This window comes from Heliangelus exortis, chromosome 11 (genome assembly GCF_036169615.1).
Source record: "Heliangelus exortis chromosome 11, bHelExo1.hap1, whole genome shotgun sequence".
NCBI lineage: Eukaryota > Metazoa > Chordata > Aves > Apodiformes > Trochilidae > Heliangelus > Heliangelus exortis.
The window spans coordinates 16651720-16667543 of record NC_092432.1 but is presented as its reverse complement, the minus strand read 5'-3'; the positions used below and the strand labels follow the sequence as shown (position 1 = coordinate 16667543).

Here is a 15824-nt window from a genome sequence, read left to right as displayed (position 1 = left end):
CTTTTCTCTCATTATGAACTGGATTTTTGGGCTCACTGCTGGCTACCAAACACTAAACATAGAAAAGAGCACCTGTTGCCATGTTAACTAATCAGAAAAGGCCCCATTTTCTTTGTGCTTCATGGTGCTGTCAGCATCAGGAGCTGCATTTTAATTCTTGCCTTCCTTGTCTGAAAGCAGTCATTTCATGGGACAGTCCTTCTAGTGCAGGACTTTTGCTGACACCATTTGTAATGAAAACTAAATTAACTTGGGCAAAAGAAACATCCAAAGGACATTGTCTTACCAAAAAGATGCCGTAGCTCAGGAATGAGAAACTTCAATCCTGCAGGCCAGATGCAGCTGTCAGAACATGTCTCTTGGCTTTTCTTCCTAAGGGTCCCAAAGTGCTCATAGTAGTCTATCTGAATTATCTTGGAGGCTTCATAAACAAAGTGAAAAAGAACCTACAAATCTTTTTCTGAGCAGGAGCCTCCTAAGTAGATCTTGGACATAAATGTTATGTCTGTGAATTTAAAACACATTATTGGCTGCTTGGGGTCAATTTTGCTCTCAGAAAATTTTAGTTAAAGTTCACATAATTTCTACAGGAGGCTAGATTATTTATTTCTTTCCTATTTGTTATAGAATGTGGGGAACTTTTTTATTTTAGCACAGAATTTTTATAACTCTCTGGGCCTCCTGAACTGGCTATGCAGCAGTAGAAAGATTACAATTATTGCAAGTAGGAAGTTATAAAAATTACAACTACAAAAAATTCGAAGTCTGTGTATTCAGAAAAGAATAAGGTATTCTAGGTTAATAACACATAAAGAATGTGATGTTTACACTCAGTGGCAGTAAGAACCAAACAAACATACTGACGTAGTGGACTGCACGTTCAATTATTTGATTTTTCCATTTTTAACAAGCGGAGAAACTAAGGATGGAAAGAAATAGTACAAGCTGCCTGAAGTTATGCAGCATATCAGTGATAAAGCTGGGAATATGTTCCAGATACCCATTGACCCAACAATGCTACTTCTGTCAATAACCTGGTACTTACCTCCCAGGCAAGTAGGCTGCTATTTCCTTTGGGCTCACAGGTCCTGATTTTTATGTTAGCTACTGATAGAAGGCTGTTACTTTCAATGTAGCACATTTATCTAGCTGAAATACCGTGTTCTTTGCTTCACTTCTAGAGGAGAATTAAGGCAGTATGCACAAAACAGGCATGGGTGTGGAGAATACAAGGTGAAAGCCTCACATCCAGTGCCTCAACATTGCCATTATGTATTTTCACCATAACTCTCTTTTTATTGCTGAAGAGAGAGACTTTGTCTCTTCTGAACTTCAACACTGAGTCACACAGACACAGGGACAGCTTAGAGGAGGAAGTGTAAAGAGGAATAACGAAGAAGTTAAGTTCAGCAGACTGCAAGAGATATGAAATGTGACATCCATTAAAGGATCAGGAGCTCAGCATCCCTGAAGAACCAATTATCAAGGTATCACTAGTTTGATTTACAGTACTTTTAAATGGGTTGGAATTCCACAGCGGCCTTCTCTGACAGAGAGTAGCACTTACCCATCCAATTAGTGCCCAATGGTTCCCAACCTTTTTTTTTCTCCCAACTTTCGCTTACGAAAAATAAACCACGGAAGACACCGCTACCCCTTCTAACCACTCCCCCCTTTGCTTCCTGCAGGTGAGCGGCCTTTTGAATGCAACTGGCAAGGGTGCAACAAGAAGTTTGCTCGCTCGGACGAGCTGGCCCGCCACTACCGCACTCACACCGGAGAGAAGAAGTTCAGCTGCCCCCTCTGCGAGAAGCGCTTCATGCGCAGCGACCACCTGACGAAGCACGCGCGGCGCCACGCCAACTTCCAGCCCAGCATGCTGAAGAGACGGGGTGGCAGCAGCTCCAGAACGGGCTCTGTCAGTGACTACAGCCGCTCCGACGCCTCCAGCCCCACCATCAGCCCCGCCAGCTCCCCGTAGACCTACCTGCACTGGATCTCAGCACTTTTTGCCTCTGATAACTAACGTGGAGTTTCGTTTGTGTTGCACACGTCTGGAAAAGTCTGTCGCTTCCTGTTTTTTCCACCTCCTCTTTTTTTTTTTTTTTTGATTTTTTTTATTTTTTAAGAAATCAGTAAATAGCTGCCTCCCACTGCAATTTCTAGTTAAATTTTCTCTACCCAACCACACAAGTGGCTATTCTAACCTCACTGAAAGATAGACTTAAATGTTCTACTTAGTGACTCCTGCTGTCTCAATGTTTCATACAATTTGCAACCATTAACACATCCTCTTGATTATTCTTTATAAGAAAACTAGAAATTTTAAAAAAAAAAGAAAGAAAAAAGAAAAAAAAAAAAAAAAGACTCCATTTAATTCACCTCAGGTGTCAAAGTAGTTTTGTTGTAAGACCAGGTTGTACAACATGAGCATACATACGCTTACAAATCAACTGTGTTGGATTACATCCCCCTTTCTCCTTTCTCAGGGATGGATATTTATGTTACACAATAATTACAATGAAAGTACTCCCTAACCGCAGCCTTACTCTGTAAATATATTTGCACTCTGAAGCTTTTTGTTAGGTTCTTTCACACACTGGGGAAAAAAATAAAAACCAATACTAAAACACAACCAGTACTGGAATCTAGCACCAGACTCTTGCATTGTTTGTTTTCCTAATCACGTACCTACATTGGGGAGCATCCAAACAGGAGTCTTATCTTTCTTCAAGCTGCCCTCTGCTTTTGGTAGCGAGTCATCCGTTCACTTCATGCTGAAGATGCCCAAAACCAACTTTATCTCACAGAAGTCTCTGTGAGGTTGATAAACTTGTTTGTTTTATGCTAGATAAAATTCTGAGAAAAAAATTCTAAACAAGATGCCTTAAGTAAATAACCTAAATCACAAGGAAACACATTTACACTGGGTAGCAGTTTATTACATGGAATCTGGGAGGCATCCTCTCGTTACCCTCTCCAAGTTTTAAGCTCTGCACTGCCTGTTCAGTATGGGACCAACAGAGTATTCAAATCAAACCACACTGGCTTGAACTATTTTCTTTATTCTTTTTTCCTTTTTCCTTTGTTTTATGAACTGTGGAAATAGTATAGCTGAACCAATGCCCATCAAAACTTTTAGCAAGGTACTTACCTACTGTTCAGCTGCATCTTAGCAAGGCAATTTGGCTAAGACACTGTTTCTGTATCCTGTTGCATCACAATTGTGGTCACTGATAAAAGGAAGCAAAATTCATAAGGTATCTTCTGACTGGAAAAATAAAACATGCATGTTTAAGTTTTAGAATAAAATGACATTTCAGCTGAGTACTATTACAAGTTTCTCAAAACTGTACATACCAACATAAAGTTAGGTGCTCTCATTTCTGAATAACTGCCAAGTAACAAAAAGGGAATCCTGGCTAGGGTGAATAACCTTAAAATAGCACTAGGAGGTAGGTTTTAATATTTTATAAGGTAGAAAATACAGCAGCAGATCAGGAGCATTTTTGTAGACAATGACTGAGACCTCACTGACAGCAAATAGACTTTCATTGGTTTAGCTGGGTCTGATGGTGCATATCATAAATTCAGGTCCTTTTGACTCTGGAATTTTGGGTTTTTTTTTTTTGTTTTTACTGTATGGTATCAATGCAGTGAAGTGTAGCAGGGTGAAAAGAAACTACACCAAACCTACCTTTTATTATCAAGTGAATGCCTCCAATTTCCAAATGAACCTTTATCCTACTTGCTGCTTTGCATTGATCCAATTTTCAAGTTTTTGTTGTAGCGAATGTTAACTGTGAGAGGCTAATAGAGATTTCCAAGTAGTTTCATAGGTACTTCTGTAATCTTTTCATTATTCCTAATACTACGTATTCTATTCGTTGCATGGATTAGTACTTAAAGACAGTTCTAAGTGCAGGTATTTCAGTATTTTGTTCATGTTTATTTGCTTCAGATTTGTCCTCCATAAAATCCCCTTTTGAATTGGAAGCCATGCAAGGCAAAATTCTACTGTTTCATTTCACAGAAAATAAACCAACATCATGAGGTTGTTCTGCAAGATGACAAGTTTTGTTGAGTGTGTGTGATGAGCTGCCTAACCACTGTGAGTTAGGGGAAAGACAGATCTGTTTGTCTGTAGATTTCCTCTTTTTTTTTAATTTAAAAAAATGCATTTTTAATAGACACAATTTAATACACACAAATATGTATTTTAAAAAATTGTTACAACTTGAGACAATTCAGGCAACAGAAATTCACATTCCAATCATTTCTTTGACTGCTAAATGTGCTCTTGTGCTGTAGTTAGTAAAGAGGCATTTAAGATATCTAACTAAAGGAATTCTATGGATCAGCAGTGTGTTGTGCACATACTTCAAAAGAAGTCATGAACACATTTCTCATCATTATACCTTCATAGAGTGATATGTGGTAAAAACCAAACCAAACCAAAAGACACCTTCAAATCCAAAGGAGAACTAAGTATCAGCAAAAATCATACAAGAGCATCTTTTCTAACAAGACCACCACTTAATCTCTAGCAAACGAGGAACCACTCCCATTATTAAGGGATATTAATTTAGCATGAATCAGTAGGTGCATTACAAACAAGTTGCTTTGAAGGCCTGGAGAAACAAAATTCACACCAGAGATTACGGAATATAAAGAATATGGGACAGCCTATTCTGAGTGACACAAATCTGTGTAATCTTTAACTCAACACATAAAGTAAGCATTTTGTGTATATTCCTCATAGAGATTACTAATAATTTTCCAAGTTTTTGCAGGAAAAAAAATTGGTTCAGAGTTGTATTTCCAGTTCAACCGGTTCATCTAACGAGAAGGCTGAGGCTATATGTAGCCAACACAGACAGATTTTCAGAAAATTCTCTGAAATTATTTGCTAAGACTTCCTTTGGTTTTTTAGCTGTAAGTACATCAGAGTGTATTTAGGCTTAGAGTGAACATCAGGCTGGAAGTCAAATTTCTGTGTTTCAAAATCCTATCTGGAGTTTCAAATATCTCCATTAAATGTTTAATTATGATAGCTTTAGGATAAAATGATGAATTCCAAACCACTAATAATTTCCAAAACTTAATGTGAACACAACTTCTAATAATATTTTTATATGGAAAGAGAGTGTTTGTGGTTTTCTAGCATCTGCTAGATGAAAAGAAGCAGAAGCACCAGCAAGGTCATAAGACTCCATTCTCATGATTCTTCCTCCTAGGTTCTAGAGCTACAAGAAGTCTGAACACCTCAAATTACAGTTTGAAATCTGGGTGCTTAGCCTCCAATTTTTAGCCTTCTGTTGTTTCCTCCACCGCTGAAACCTCAAGCAGTCTTCTGGCATAGCAACAAACATTGCACACTGGGGAAATACTGCTCTGGCATGGGGCCTGTTTCTTCACAGCCCTCCACATGCAGGACCATGCATCTCTCCCTCTGCCTCCTTCTTTCCCCATGCAATCTGTTGAGGTGGATCCCCACAAACTAGAAAATTTTCTCTTTTAGTTTCAGAATATAGTAACAAGCTTATTATTGTTAAGAAAGCCCTGAAAGTTTGTTTTTCTCCAGCCATGATTCTAGTTCCCTCTCTAAGGCTAGAGCTTCACTGCCTCACCATAGGAAACAGGTGTGAGGTAAAATCATCATTTCACTGCCACCACTCAACTGAAACTGAAGACACTCTTAGAAATTCATTCACCCCTTCCATTAACCTCATCCTCTGCTGGTGCCTGAAGTGCGTTAATGACCACATGAATTCAGTTTTCATCCTGCTTCTCAGAAAGCAGTCCTGGTAAACTCCTGGCAGCTAGGTTTTATTGCAGGAATTGTTTATATCTGCAAATTAGTTGTTCCTTGCTTTTATAATATATGCATAGTATCTGTTTACATTACATAACTGCAAAGGTATGTGTTTTTAACAAGTCACCAGGAGCCTCTGATGGCAAAGCCTATTGCCTCTGTGTATCCTACCCTCTTTACCACATTAACCCTTGCAATAACTTTTAGCTAGGAGAGACTCCATGTACCTTGAGAACCTCATTACCTTCCATCCAGACATTCAGGGCTTTCTGTGTTTCCTGCAGCCAGGCAACAAAAGGCTATGTGAGTAGCTTACTCATTTCTAGATATTCACATTCACAACACATTTATTTGCAGTTCTTCGACATGAGTTCTAGAATTTGTACTGTCTGAAGTGCATTGTTGTTTTGGAGAATATTGTTTGTGGAGAAAGAATGTGGAAAATGAACTCTGTATACTTAAAGCTACCTTGCCCATTGGATTTACTGATTTCATCAGGTGATGCCTACAAAACTGACTTTCAGGTGCTCTTTTACCCCATTACACCATCTGTGCATTGAGTGCTAACATATACTCTATGTCAGTGAATGGTATGATGAATACATGTATATTTATCTCTTTTGAGGATAAAGCTATAGCCTTAGGCAGAAGAAAACCAAATTATACTTGTTTAACCCATAAGCCAGAATAGTGAATGCAAAAGCCCATCCACTGGTGTAGGTTTTATATAAATATATAAACATTTATATATATATGGATTTATATAAGCATATGCACATATATATAAATAAGAATATATGTGTATATTGTACATTATGTGTGTATACTGAAATACCCAGCAGTGTGCTTATGCTACACACTGAATATTGAAGGGATGTCTACAGTGCAAAAATGGGTATCCATTTCATTATAACTAGGGATGGGTCTGAACCAAAATCCTAGATCCAAATGCCATTGCATTTGGAAAGTTTGAAACTTTTTTTTTTTTTTTTTTTGAGATTTGAGGTTGAGTTTCATCTCTGGTTACAGCTGCAGCTAGTAGTGTGTATATATATATATGTGTATGTATATATATATATGCACATTCTGGGGGATGTGTGTGTGTGCTCATGCATGTGCTATTCCAGAAGCACATGACTGTGGGTGTGAGAGAATATGTGTGCCAGTAAGTGTGCACGTGTTTACATACATACTTCCATCTTTGGTCAACTGTAATTCTACTGGTTTCATCTTTGCTTGTACAGTTTTATCAGCAACACATGAACACTTCCATGGGTCACTTTTCAACTCTTTGAATCACTACGTTGAAGTATTACAGTTGTACAGATATATGTTCATCTATTCTTGCTCTGCTGTAACTTTTTATGTATTTTGTATTGATGCATAGATTATATATTGTGATAATGTCCTATGCAACAACAATTAAAAAAGGAAAAAAACAGAAAAAAGGAAGAATATTAACAACTGTAAAATATTGTCTTAACTTGTATGCATGGTTAGTGATGTTTACATTTTGGAAATAAAACTTATAACTATGAAATACTGGTTTTCTTTAAATTTCCTTCTCTATGCATCTCTTAAAGCATCGGTCATTAGTATTTCTGCTGCTTGTTTGAGGCTTGATGTCTTGTCTGATATCTTGGTTTAAATTTCAGCTTGTGCTGTTGTTTACAATGGAACTTTTTTTAAAGTTCCACTAGAGAGAAAGTGTCTTTTGTTTTTTGTTTTCTACTCTCCTCTTCTTTAGCTGCTTTATCACAGTTGCATAGAGAGATTGCTATCTCAAAGCTGGTACATGCTGTGTTTTTCTTTACAAGATGGTTCTGGGATTCATAGGCATGACTTTAAGTTCAGAGAGTTAACCATCCTTCCTTTCAAAGCTCAGCTCTTTACAAATATCTGATACCATCTCCACAAGTGGCAATGCCCTATTAACACAGTAGACATTTAACCTCACAGCACGCTATGAAATGGTTCTTTCCTAATTTTAAAGATGAAGAAATTGAGACACCAGAGATTTAAGTTACTTTTCAGAAACATCAGGCAGTGGCAGAACTGTGCCTAAATATCCTCCTCTGAAAGTAGCACCAGACCCCCAGGAAAAGAGTTTTGTGCCCTATAATGACTATCTGTATATAGAACTTGATAACTGATTGTAAAAACTATTCATTTTAACTACTATTTCTTACTACTATTATAAGATAAAAGCTAAAATATCCTTACTAAGCTAAGGGCAATTACTTAAAAACTAGCACATTTTCTTGTGCAGAGCTCATGAGCACTGTTCAGAGCAAATAACCTGGAGAGCCACTATCTGCAGCAGCAGGTTTCCCCATGTATCCATTAGTGTTCAGCTGTCAGTGCTTGTCATGATCTCTGACCATGCTCTGGTCAGCTTGTACATCTGTATGATCTATGAACATCTGCTATGTTATAACATGCATAAGAACGAGCTACAGCACACAAATGCTTAACTAGAAGTCAATTCAATGTTTAAGGCTTGTTATCTGAGAATAACATACTCTTGGGACATGCAGTAGATAGCTCTGACTCATTAGCAAACACTAGAAGAGAAGTCTGAAGTTTCTGTCAGCAGAAAACCACAGGATTGTTTCATTCTCTTCTACTAGTGTTAGTGAGACATGGCTTCTCACTTCCTATGTGTTGCATGTCTGTGTGGTTTTTTATTCAGCTGGTGAGAATCCTTAGGCAAATCCTGGTAAAACATCTAATACCTGAGTTGAAGTTCCTTTGCTGACCTTATGTATCTGTCTTTTGTGCCTCATCCGTTTTGGGTCCACTAAAGTAACTATCATCACCCTGCCCTTCCTTTCCTAAAGTCTTTCCTTCCTCAGATGTTGTCTCACCCCACTCCTAATGATTAGTTCGATTTTCACCCTTTAAAAGTCAGGCCAGGCAATTGCTTCAGAAGTCCAGTTGCTTTTTGCTAGTTTGTTCCATTGCTAAGAGTGACCTGTCTAGCATGTGCTGCTAACCACGTTTTGGCCGCTATCTCTATCTGAATTCACTGTTTGTACTAGGGAGAGGTGATGAGTGGTCTGATGCTGGAGAAAGTTGATACAGACTCTGGCACCTGTTTTCTGTGAAGTAGTAAGTCTATAGTTCCTTGAAACTACAGGTTATACAATACTTACAGGCACTGTTCTTCAAAATAGGCTCTGAAGAGTAGGACTTCAGAAAATCTTCCTACGTGAAGGATACACTTTGTGTTTGAAAACAGAGTAGTCAAAGATTGTTTTCTAAACTTCCTTGAAGAATGAAAAGAGAAACAAATCCTTCTAAAAGTATACATCTTTTAGGTTTAAGTATGGAGTTGTTGCCTTGGTACTGTAATGTGCCTCCCCACACAGGTACCAACACTGTCAAACATGTGTGTTGAAATATTCTCATCTCCAGAAGAAACTTCTCTCGGGTTGTTAAATGTAAGAGTTTCTTTCTTGCCTGTGACTCAGTATTTTCATTAAATGTTCACAGACTTGGCAGTGTTTCTGTTAGTTCAGAAGATAAGCAATAATACCACTAAAATTAGGATAGGTTTTTCCTATTTACATTTACCTGTCTATCATTTCTGGTTTCAAAATAGTGCACCTTAAGGTTAATTGCCCCAGCTTTTCAAGGAACAACACCCATGGTGTGCTTTGACTGCAAGACATTAAAATGACATAAATACACAGCCAATAGAAACAGAGAGAAACACAAGAGAAGACAAAAACTGAGGAAAAAAAAAAAAAAAGTCGAGCCCAGAAAGGCTCATAGGGCACCAGGATATATATGGGGCTTCCTAAGGAATTCCAAAACAAGGGAGCTAGGAAGCATCTCCAAACAGCAGACAACACATCATCTTTTCTAAGAGCAGTATAGAAGGAAGCTAAGTCAAACAGTAATTCAAGCAGGCAAGGACATGTGTCTAGCCAGCTACAATGCTTTGCTGGCACAGCTAAGAGTACAAAGAGAGAGGGAGGGAGGATTTTAATAGGTTTCTCAATCTGTGCACCAGACAAGGGCGGGGTTTGAATGCCCAAACATCTGAGCAGGAAGAGGGGAAAAGGGAGGCATGAATGAGCACTGGCTTTCGGAACTGGATTTGCATTTTGGACAACTCTGGGAACAACATTACATTAAACAAGTCTGGAGGGGGAAAAAAAAACAACAAACCTAAAGAAAAGAGATCTGAGAAAAACTGAATGGGGCTTTAAGGAAGAACAGGCCCCAAAGGTCTGATAACAAATACTGATTTTAGTAATGATTTTACGTCACCATGAGAAAACAGCTCTGGAGTATGATTGCTGTCTCATCATAATTGTAAATAAAGGATCAACCTGTCCTACTTGGTTGGCACTGGCAGGAGCTTAATCCTTGGCTCCCACTGGCTGAAATGAAGGCCCAACAGGAAAAGAGGGGTTAGCATCAAGTCCTGGCAAAGGGAGGCTCCAAGACCCAGTTGCTGGCAGCTCTCTGCTGAGCTGTTTCCTCCCTGCATCACGGGACAGATGTGTCCACCTGAGCTCACTGCAGCAGGTCTGGGACTGCTGCACTGGAACTGGTACAATTCCAGGGGGTCACAAAGGCTGGCACTGCCCAAGCTGGCTTACTCAGAGCTAACCTAAAGCTGTGGGTTTCCTAGGTATTTCTTCCCAAAGCCTACCTGGTACAACTGTGACATCTCCCAGGGGGAAGGTGCAATATGCCAAGTGGGTGGATGAGGAGCACCATTGAGGAAAAAGGCTCAGTTGAAGGACAAGAGACATAGTGCTGGTTAGAGAGTTTCAGATGTTTGGCAGCATATTATGGGGAATGAGATGAAAAAAATATGTGAAACAGAGATTAGAACTGCAAGCAGAGATGAAACATGAAAGGTAAAGGAGAAGATAAGCATAGAAAAATAAGAAAGAAGTATAGGGCAGAGCAATTTGGTGTCATTTTCTAGAGAGAAAATGAAAGCTCTCACGTGCAAAATCCGAGAGGGGAGCCCAGAGGAAGGAGTAAGATAGCTCATGTGGTAGCATTTTCAACAGACTTAGAAGGTAAGGCATGTCAGTGCCTAATAAACAGGACTGTGCCTCTTTAAGAGATGAATGTTTGTGTTTTCCCATACTCTCCTATTGTGGAAATAACTTTGAGTCATTTCTCTGATCCTGGAGACAAAGTGAACAGACACAAAACATAACAAAACACAATAGCAACGGGAAGAGAGAAATTCCTCCCTCCCCCTCCCACCACAGACACATTTTATATCCACGATGTGAACACACTCAAAGCCTCCCAGTGGAAGGGAAGCCAGAAGCAGACTGACAATGTTGTTTGGCACACACATGGAATCAAGTTTGCCTTCTCCACCACTGCATAAACAGTTAAAACATAAAAAGCACACTACTCCAGTCTGTTACTTTTACTTGGGTTATCCAGTGTCTTGGGTTAAAACTCTTACCTTCCAGATTTTCCACAGACAGAGATCTGCAGCAGGAATTTGCTAGCTTTTCTAAACTTCAAAGCTTTGCACTTCAAAGACCCCGCAATTTTTTTCTCAAGCCTCATGCCCCACCCTCTGCAGAAAAGATGTCAGCTTGGGACTCTCTCAAAATGCCACATTCAAAACCTCACATACATCCAAAAATCAACATCACAGCTACGATTTTCCCAGAGGGGAATAATGAGATGGGCACCCCTACAAGTGACTGGCCCCAAATTCAGGCCGTATCATGACTTCACACACAAAAATGTGGAATCACCCCTGATCATACCTGAGTCCATTTTCTCTGTTTCTTCCTTTAGGCTCTGTTGCTATGCTGAGAACTATCTCACCGTCCTGTTGATACCACAGACATTAATGTCCCATGAAGTTGCAAGGCCTTAGGGGTCTGGCTTAACACGCAGCCATTTTGTTGTCTTTGGAAGTCATAAAACAATCCCCAAGCTTTCCCATGCCTACTGCCATCTGCAGCCCACTGGGAAGAATCAGGAAGAAAGTTCAGTTCAGGGCTGCCAATCCCTCCCCTGGCCCCGGCCTGCGGGGCTGGGCTGATGGCAGCTTTCTTGGGCAGCAGGTGTGGGCTGGCTCCAGGTTGGCAGATCCCCCAAAAGCAATGACCTACATCCACCTTCCTCCCTGAGGGAGAAGAGTCACCCTTGGGGTCTGAGGGTTTGGAAGCAGGCACAGCCCTCCCCAGCTTTCCCTGCAGACTGCCTTAGGGATGGTTTCCCCTCCCCATGTCCTCACAAGCAGCTGTACTGAGTAGCCTGGGAGAGCAAATAAGAGGCAAGCCCAGGAAACAGGAACCTTGTGGAGGGTGGGACTGCACAAACAACAAGACTGGGTGAATAAATCAGGCCTGGCTGTTGGCTTCCCTGTAAGAAACCTTCCATTAAGGCTACACTGGATATTTTTGGACTCCACCTGTCTATTTTTAGAAGTGAAAATTAATGCCAAAGGAAATGAGGAAAAAAAAAAATCAAGCTTTAACTCCAACAATGGAAGATTTAGTATTCTCCACAAAATTACTGTGATTAAGGAGGACTAAAAAGGAAGGCTTATATTTCAGGAGTAAAAATATACAAGTCACTTTAAAAATTGTATGTTACATGGTGTTTGCTAAGAGAGGGGAAGCATTTAAGAAGGCATCACTTCACCACTTAACTGCTATTAAATAGGAGTGAAGGCACAGCTGAAGGCCCAACTTTAAAACACAGCTGTACTCTGCCCATGTTTTTGTACAGCTCTTAGCTGTGCTGAGGCTATCATCTTCCCTGTGTGCTGTGATCTGGCTTTGGGAGGGGCTGGCTCCAGAACAACTTGCTCAAGCTCTGCCCAGTTCTGTGCATGAAGTTACACAGCACCCTCACCAGGTCCTTAAAGTAATATGCCTGAAGTACAGAGCTATTGTAAGCCTAGAAGATCTGTCTTATGAACTTAGATGGGAGGTTCTGAGAAAAAAAAAACCCACAGAAAAAACCAAACCACAAAACAAAGCACAAACACCCTCTTGGATATCTGAAGCCAAAATAAGATGAAACAATTTCTACAATGCTTTCAAAATTAATCTGTTATATTGCTGATAGTAATGGTTTAGATTCACATCCCTCAGCATTATGGCAGTCTTCTTTCAGTGTTAATGTTACCATTGCCTGCAGAGGAGAAGAGGCTTTACTTGTCACCTTCTGTTCATGTGCTCACATCCCATCTTCCTCTGGACAGCAGCTGCTTCAGGGCAGAGCCTCCTTGCTCGTCTGCACAGCATCCTCTGCACAGCACCTTGCTGCCAACACTGACACGAATGGCATCTTCACCCTCCCCCAGGAAAAAAACCTCAGGCTCCCTACTATCCAACCACAATCCTCATTCACCATTACCCATACAAATTTTTATACTGCAGGGGTCACCTCATCTTAAGACTGAGCCCGGCTTGTAAATTCCTGACACAACAGGGAACATTTGTGTGAAATATAGAACAGAAGAGGGACATGTCAGGGGCAATACCTAAAGCAGTACCTCCCTTTTAGGTGCCTCTAAAAAGAGTTGCCTCTTTGCTATGGGGAGTATCACAGAAAAATTATCTTTTTAATTTAGAACTGCCATTGCCTGTAACCATGACTGTGGTCTGGGAAGGACTGCTGCTAGGAAAAAAACCTGGGAATTATTCAGTATTATTTCATATTCATAATTTTCCTGCCTGATAGATACTGACCCATGTGTCTCTAAGTACACAGAATCTCTTTGCAGATTCTGGGATGAGGATCTCTAAGTTCAGGGAGGTCAAGGTCATCTCCCGTGAATGACAAGACACTTGGAAAAATAAGGACATACTATGGAATGTCTTTTCTAATTTTAAAAAGGTTTGCAGGTGAGACAGGGTAATAAGAACTAGCACTTCTTCATGATAGAGATATTTTAATGATCTGAAGCACTATGCAGTAAAAGTGATGCTGAAGTATTTATATTTTATATTTGATTTCAATTAATTTTCATAATAAAATGTTCCAGCAGTACTCTCCGAAAGTCCTAGAACCCCAGATTCCCAAGATATTTATGCTATGGCTCATGAACTCCTGGCTTCTCTGATAATTTGCTCCAAAAGAAAAAGTCATTGTATGAACAGCAGAAGCCAAAGAAGACACCAAGCTGTATCAGTCATAAAGATACACTGACCCCTCTTGACTGTCCACATCTAATCCAGGGGGCTCAGCAAACTCCTCAAAGGTCATCACACAGCAACAGATTTAATTTCCATGTGGGAAATTATCTCAGTGAGTTCACCCAACTCTCAGGTGGCAAATACCTAACAAGCAGCCCCTGGCATGGAGACACAGGCAGAGCTGACAAGCACAGGATGCTCCTCAGCCTGATCCTGATTCTGCTCCAGATAAAAAAACCTGGATGCTGGAGCAGAATTAGCACTGTCTGGCTATAAGCACATCCCTGCCCTAGAGCTGCTTTCCTTCATGGATGTGTTCCACTCTCTCAGCCCTACTCCTTTAGCTATGATGGCAAATTTATACCATGCTTGGTAACATTAACCAGCCCTCTAAAGTGTTGATTACTGTATTAAGTCCCAGCTCGAACCCATAAATTCTGGAAAATTATCAGCACAAGTGATGCATCAGCTTTTCTAAAAAAAAGGACTATGGATCTGTTCAAACTTTGTTGAAAAACTCAGGGAGTAGTTGGTTATTTTATGTAGTCACATTTCCAGCCACACATCCAGAATTTAAATTCATGTCTGGAAACAATTTCCTTTTTTCTTTGTAATTTCCTAGAGCTAAAATCTTTCTTTAAAGAAGAAAAGCAACATATTTTTACACAAACCTGCCAACATTTAAAACCCCCTATATGGTACCTTTGCCAGTTCTATATTTTCCTGGAATACAATGCAGAAGAAAAGAAGTCAGTAAAATATTTTACAACCGTGATACCAAATTATACTCCTTATTCTTCTTCATTCACATAAAATTATGTCATTTGGCTTACACTCCCCATAAGCACTGCAGAAAGAGATAAAGGAATTTTCCCCTGCAGTTACATTTCCATTACTTATTAATTCCAATGCTTTGTACTCACCTTCAAATCAGGTTCACTTTTAGAGCAGAGAAACCCCACCTGACTGTCTAGGCAGGTAATCAGACTTCAAATCAATCAAGACTCTTTTGTACTCTTCTTATCAGTGTGCCAAAACTACTGTGCTGAGGGCAGATCCAAGCAGCAGAAGGTGCAGAGCAAATGGCATTTGTGAAGATGTCTCTCCCTGTGCTGTCAGCATTCACCATGAGGCCAGAGCACCTCTTGGGACAGCTGACACAAGTGAAGAGCCAGCCAGGACTGAGCAGGGGTAGAGACTGAGCTGCCAGCAGTGTCTGCCTCAGGAGGTTTGATTTAATGCCACCTCAGAGGCCATGGGCACTGACTTGTGGAAGTGAGGATCACCTCTGAGGTTTAGCAATAGGTTTCATGGGGCCAGACTGGATGCTTGGTCTCTGAAACTGTGCCAAGGAGTTTACTTGCTGCTCCTACCCATCTAACAGAGGCAAGGCCTTAGACAGCTTTCTCTGGACTACCTATTGTAAATATCCTTACATACTTAGAAATGAAAATTTATCATAACTGGCTTCTGCACTAGCTATTGCCATTTGCCCCACCTCCTTATTACTGACTTTGATTCAATGAGCAGGATCCAACCCAAATTATTCTGTGGTTCTACAGTTTTTTTACTGTAACTGGCAGATAAATTCTAATGTGTGGCATTTTACATTTCCAACCCCCATGAATGTACCATGACTTACACACTGTTGGATCTTGTAAGAGGTATGGATGCTTGGGTCTGCCTTGCTTTAGTTCCAGTCAGTTGAACAGTTTTCAGCCTTTGTGGGCCTCCTGAAGATGATTTACTGTAGAATAAAGAAAGTAAATTCAGTATTATTCTGCACAGCACTGAGACACGTGGCTTTTCTATTCAGATTGTTCTGTGACCTTCCAAAGTGAAGGGAGACATTTTTAGTG

General features: G+C 40.1%; 1 protein-coding gene and 1 long non-coding RNA gene across 2 annotated transcripts in view; both read left to right on the top strand.

Annotated features, from left to right (window-relative positions):
- The window catches only part of KLF13 (KLF transcription factor 13), a 30272-nt gene extending 22917 nt beyond the window's left edge, over positions 1–7355 (top strand). The window contains exon 2 of the mRNA XM_071754943.1: positions 1689–7355. Coding sequence (XP_071611044.1) covers positions 1689–1981 — 293 coding nt within the window. The 3' untranslated portion in view covers positions 1982–7355. The remainder of the gene's footprint in view (positions 1–1688) is intronic.
- LOC139801106 (uncharacterized) overlaps positions 1–15824 on the top strand; it is a 55598-nt gene that overhangs the window by 24729 nt on the left and 15045 nt on the right. The gene's annotated exons all lie outside the window — the stretch shown is intronic.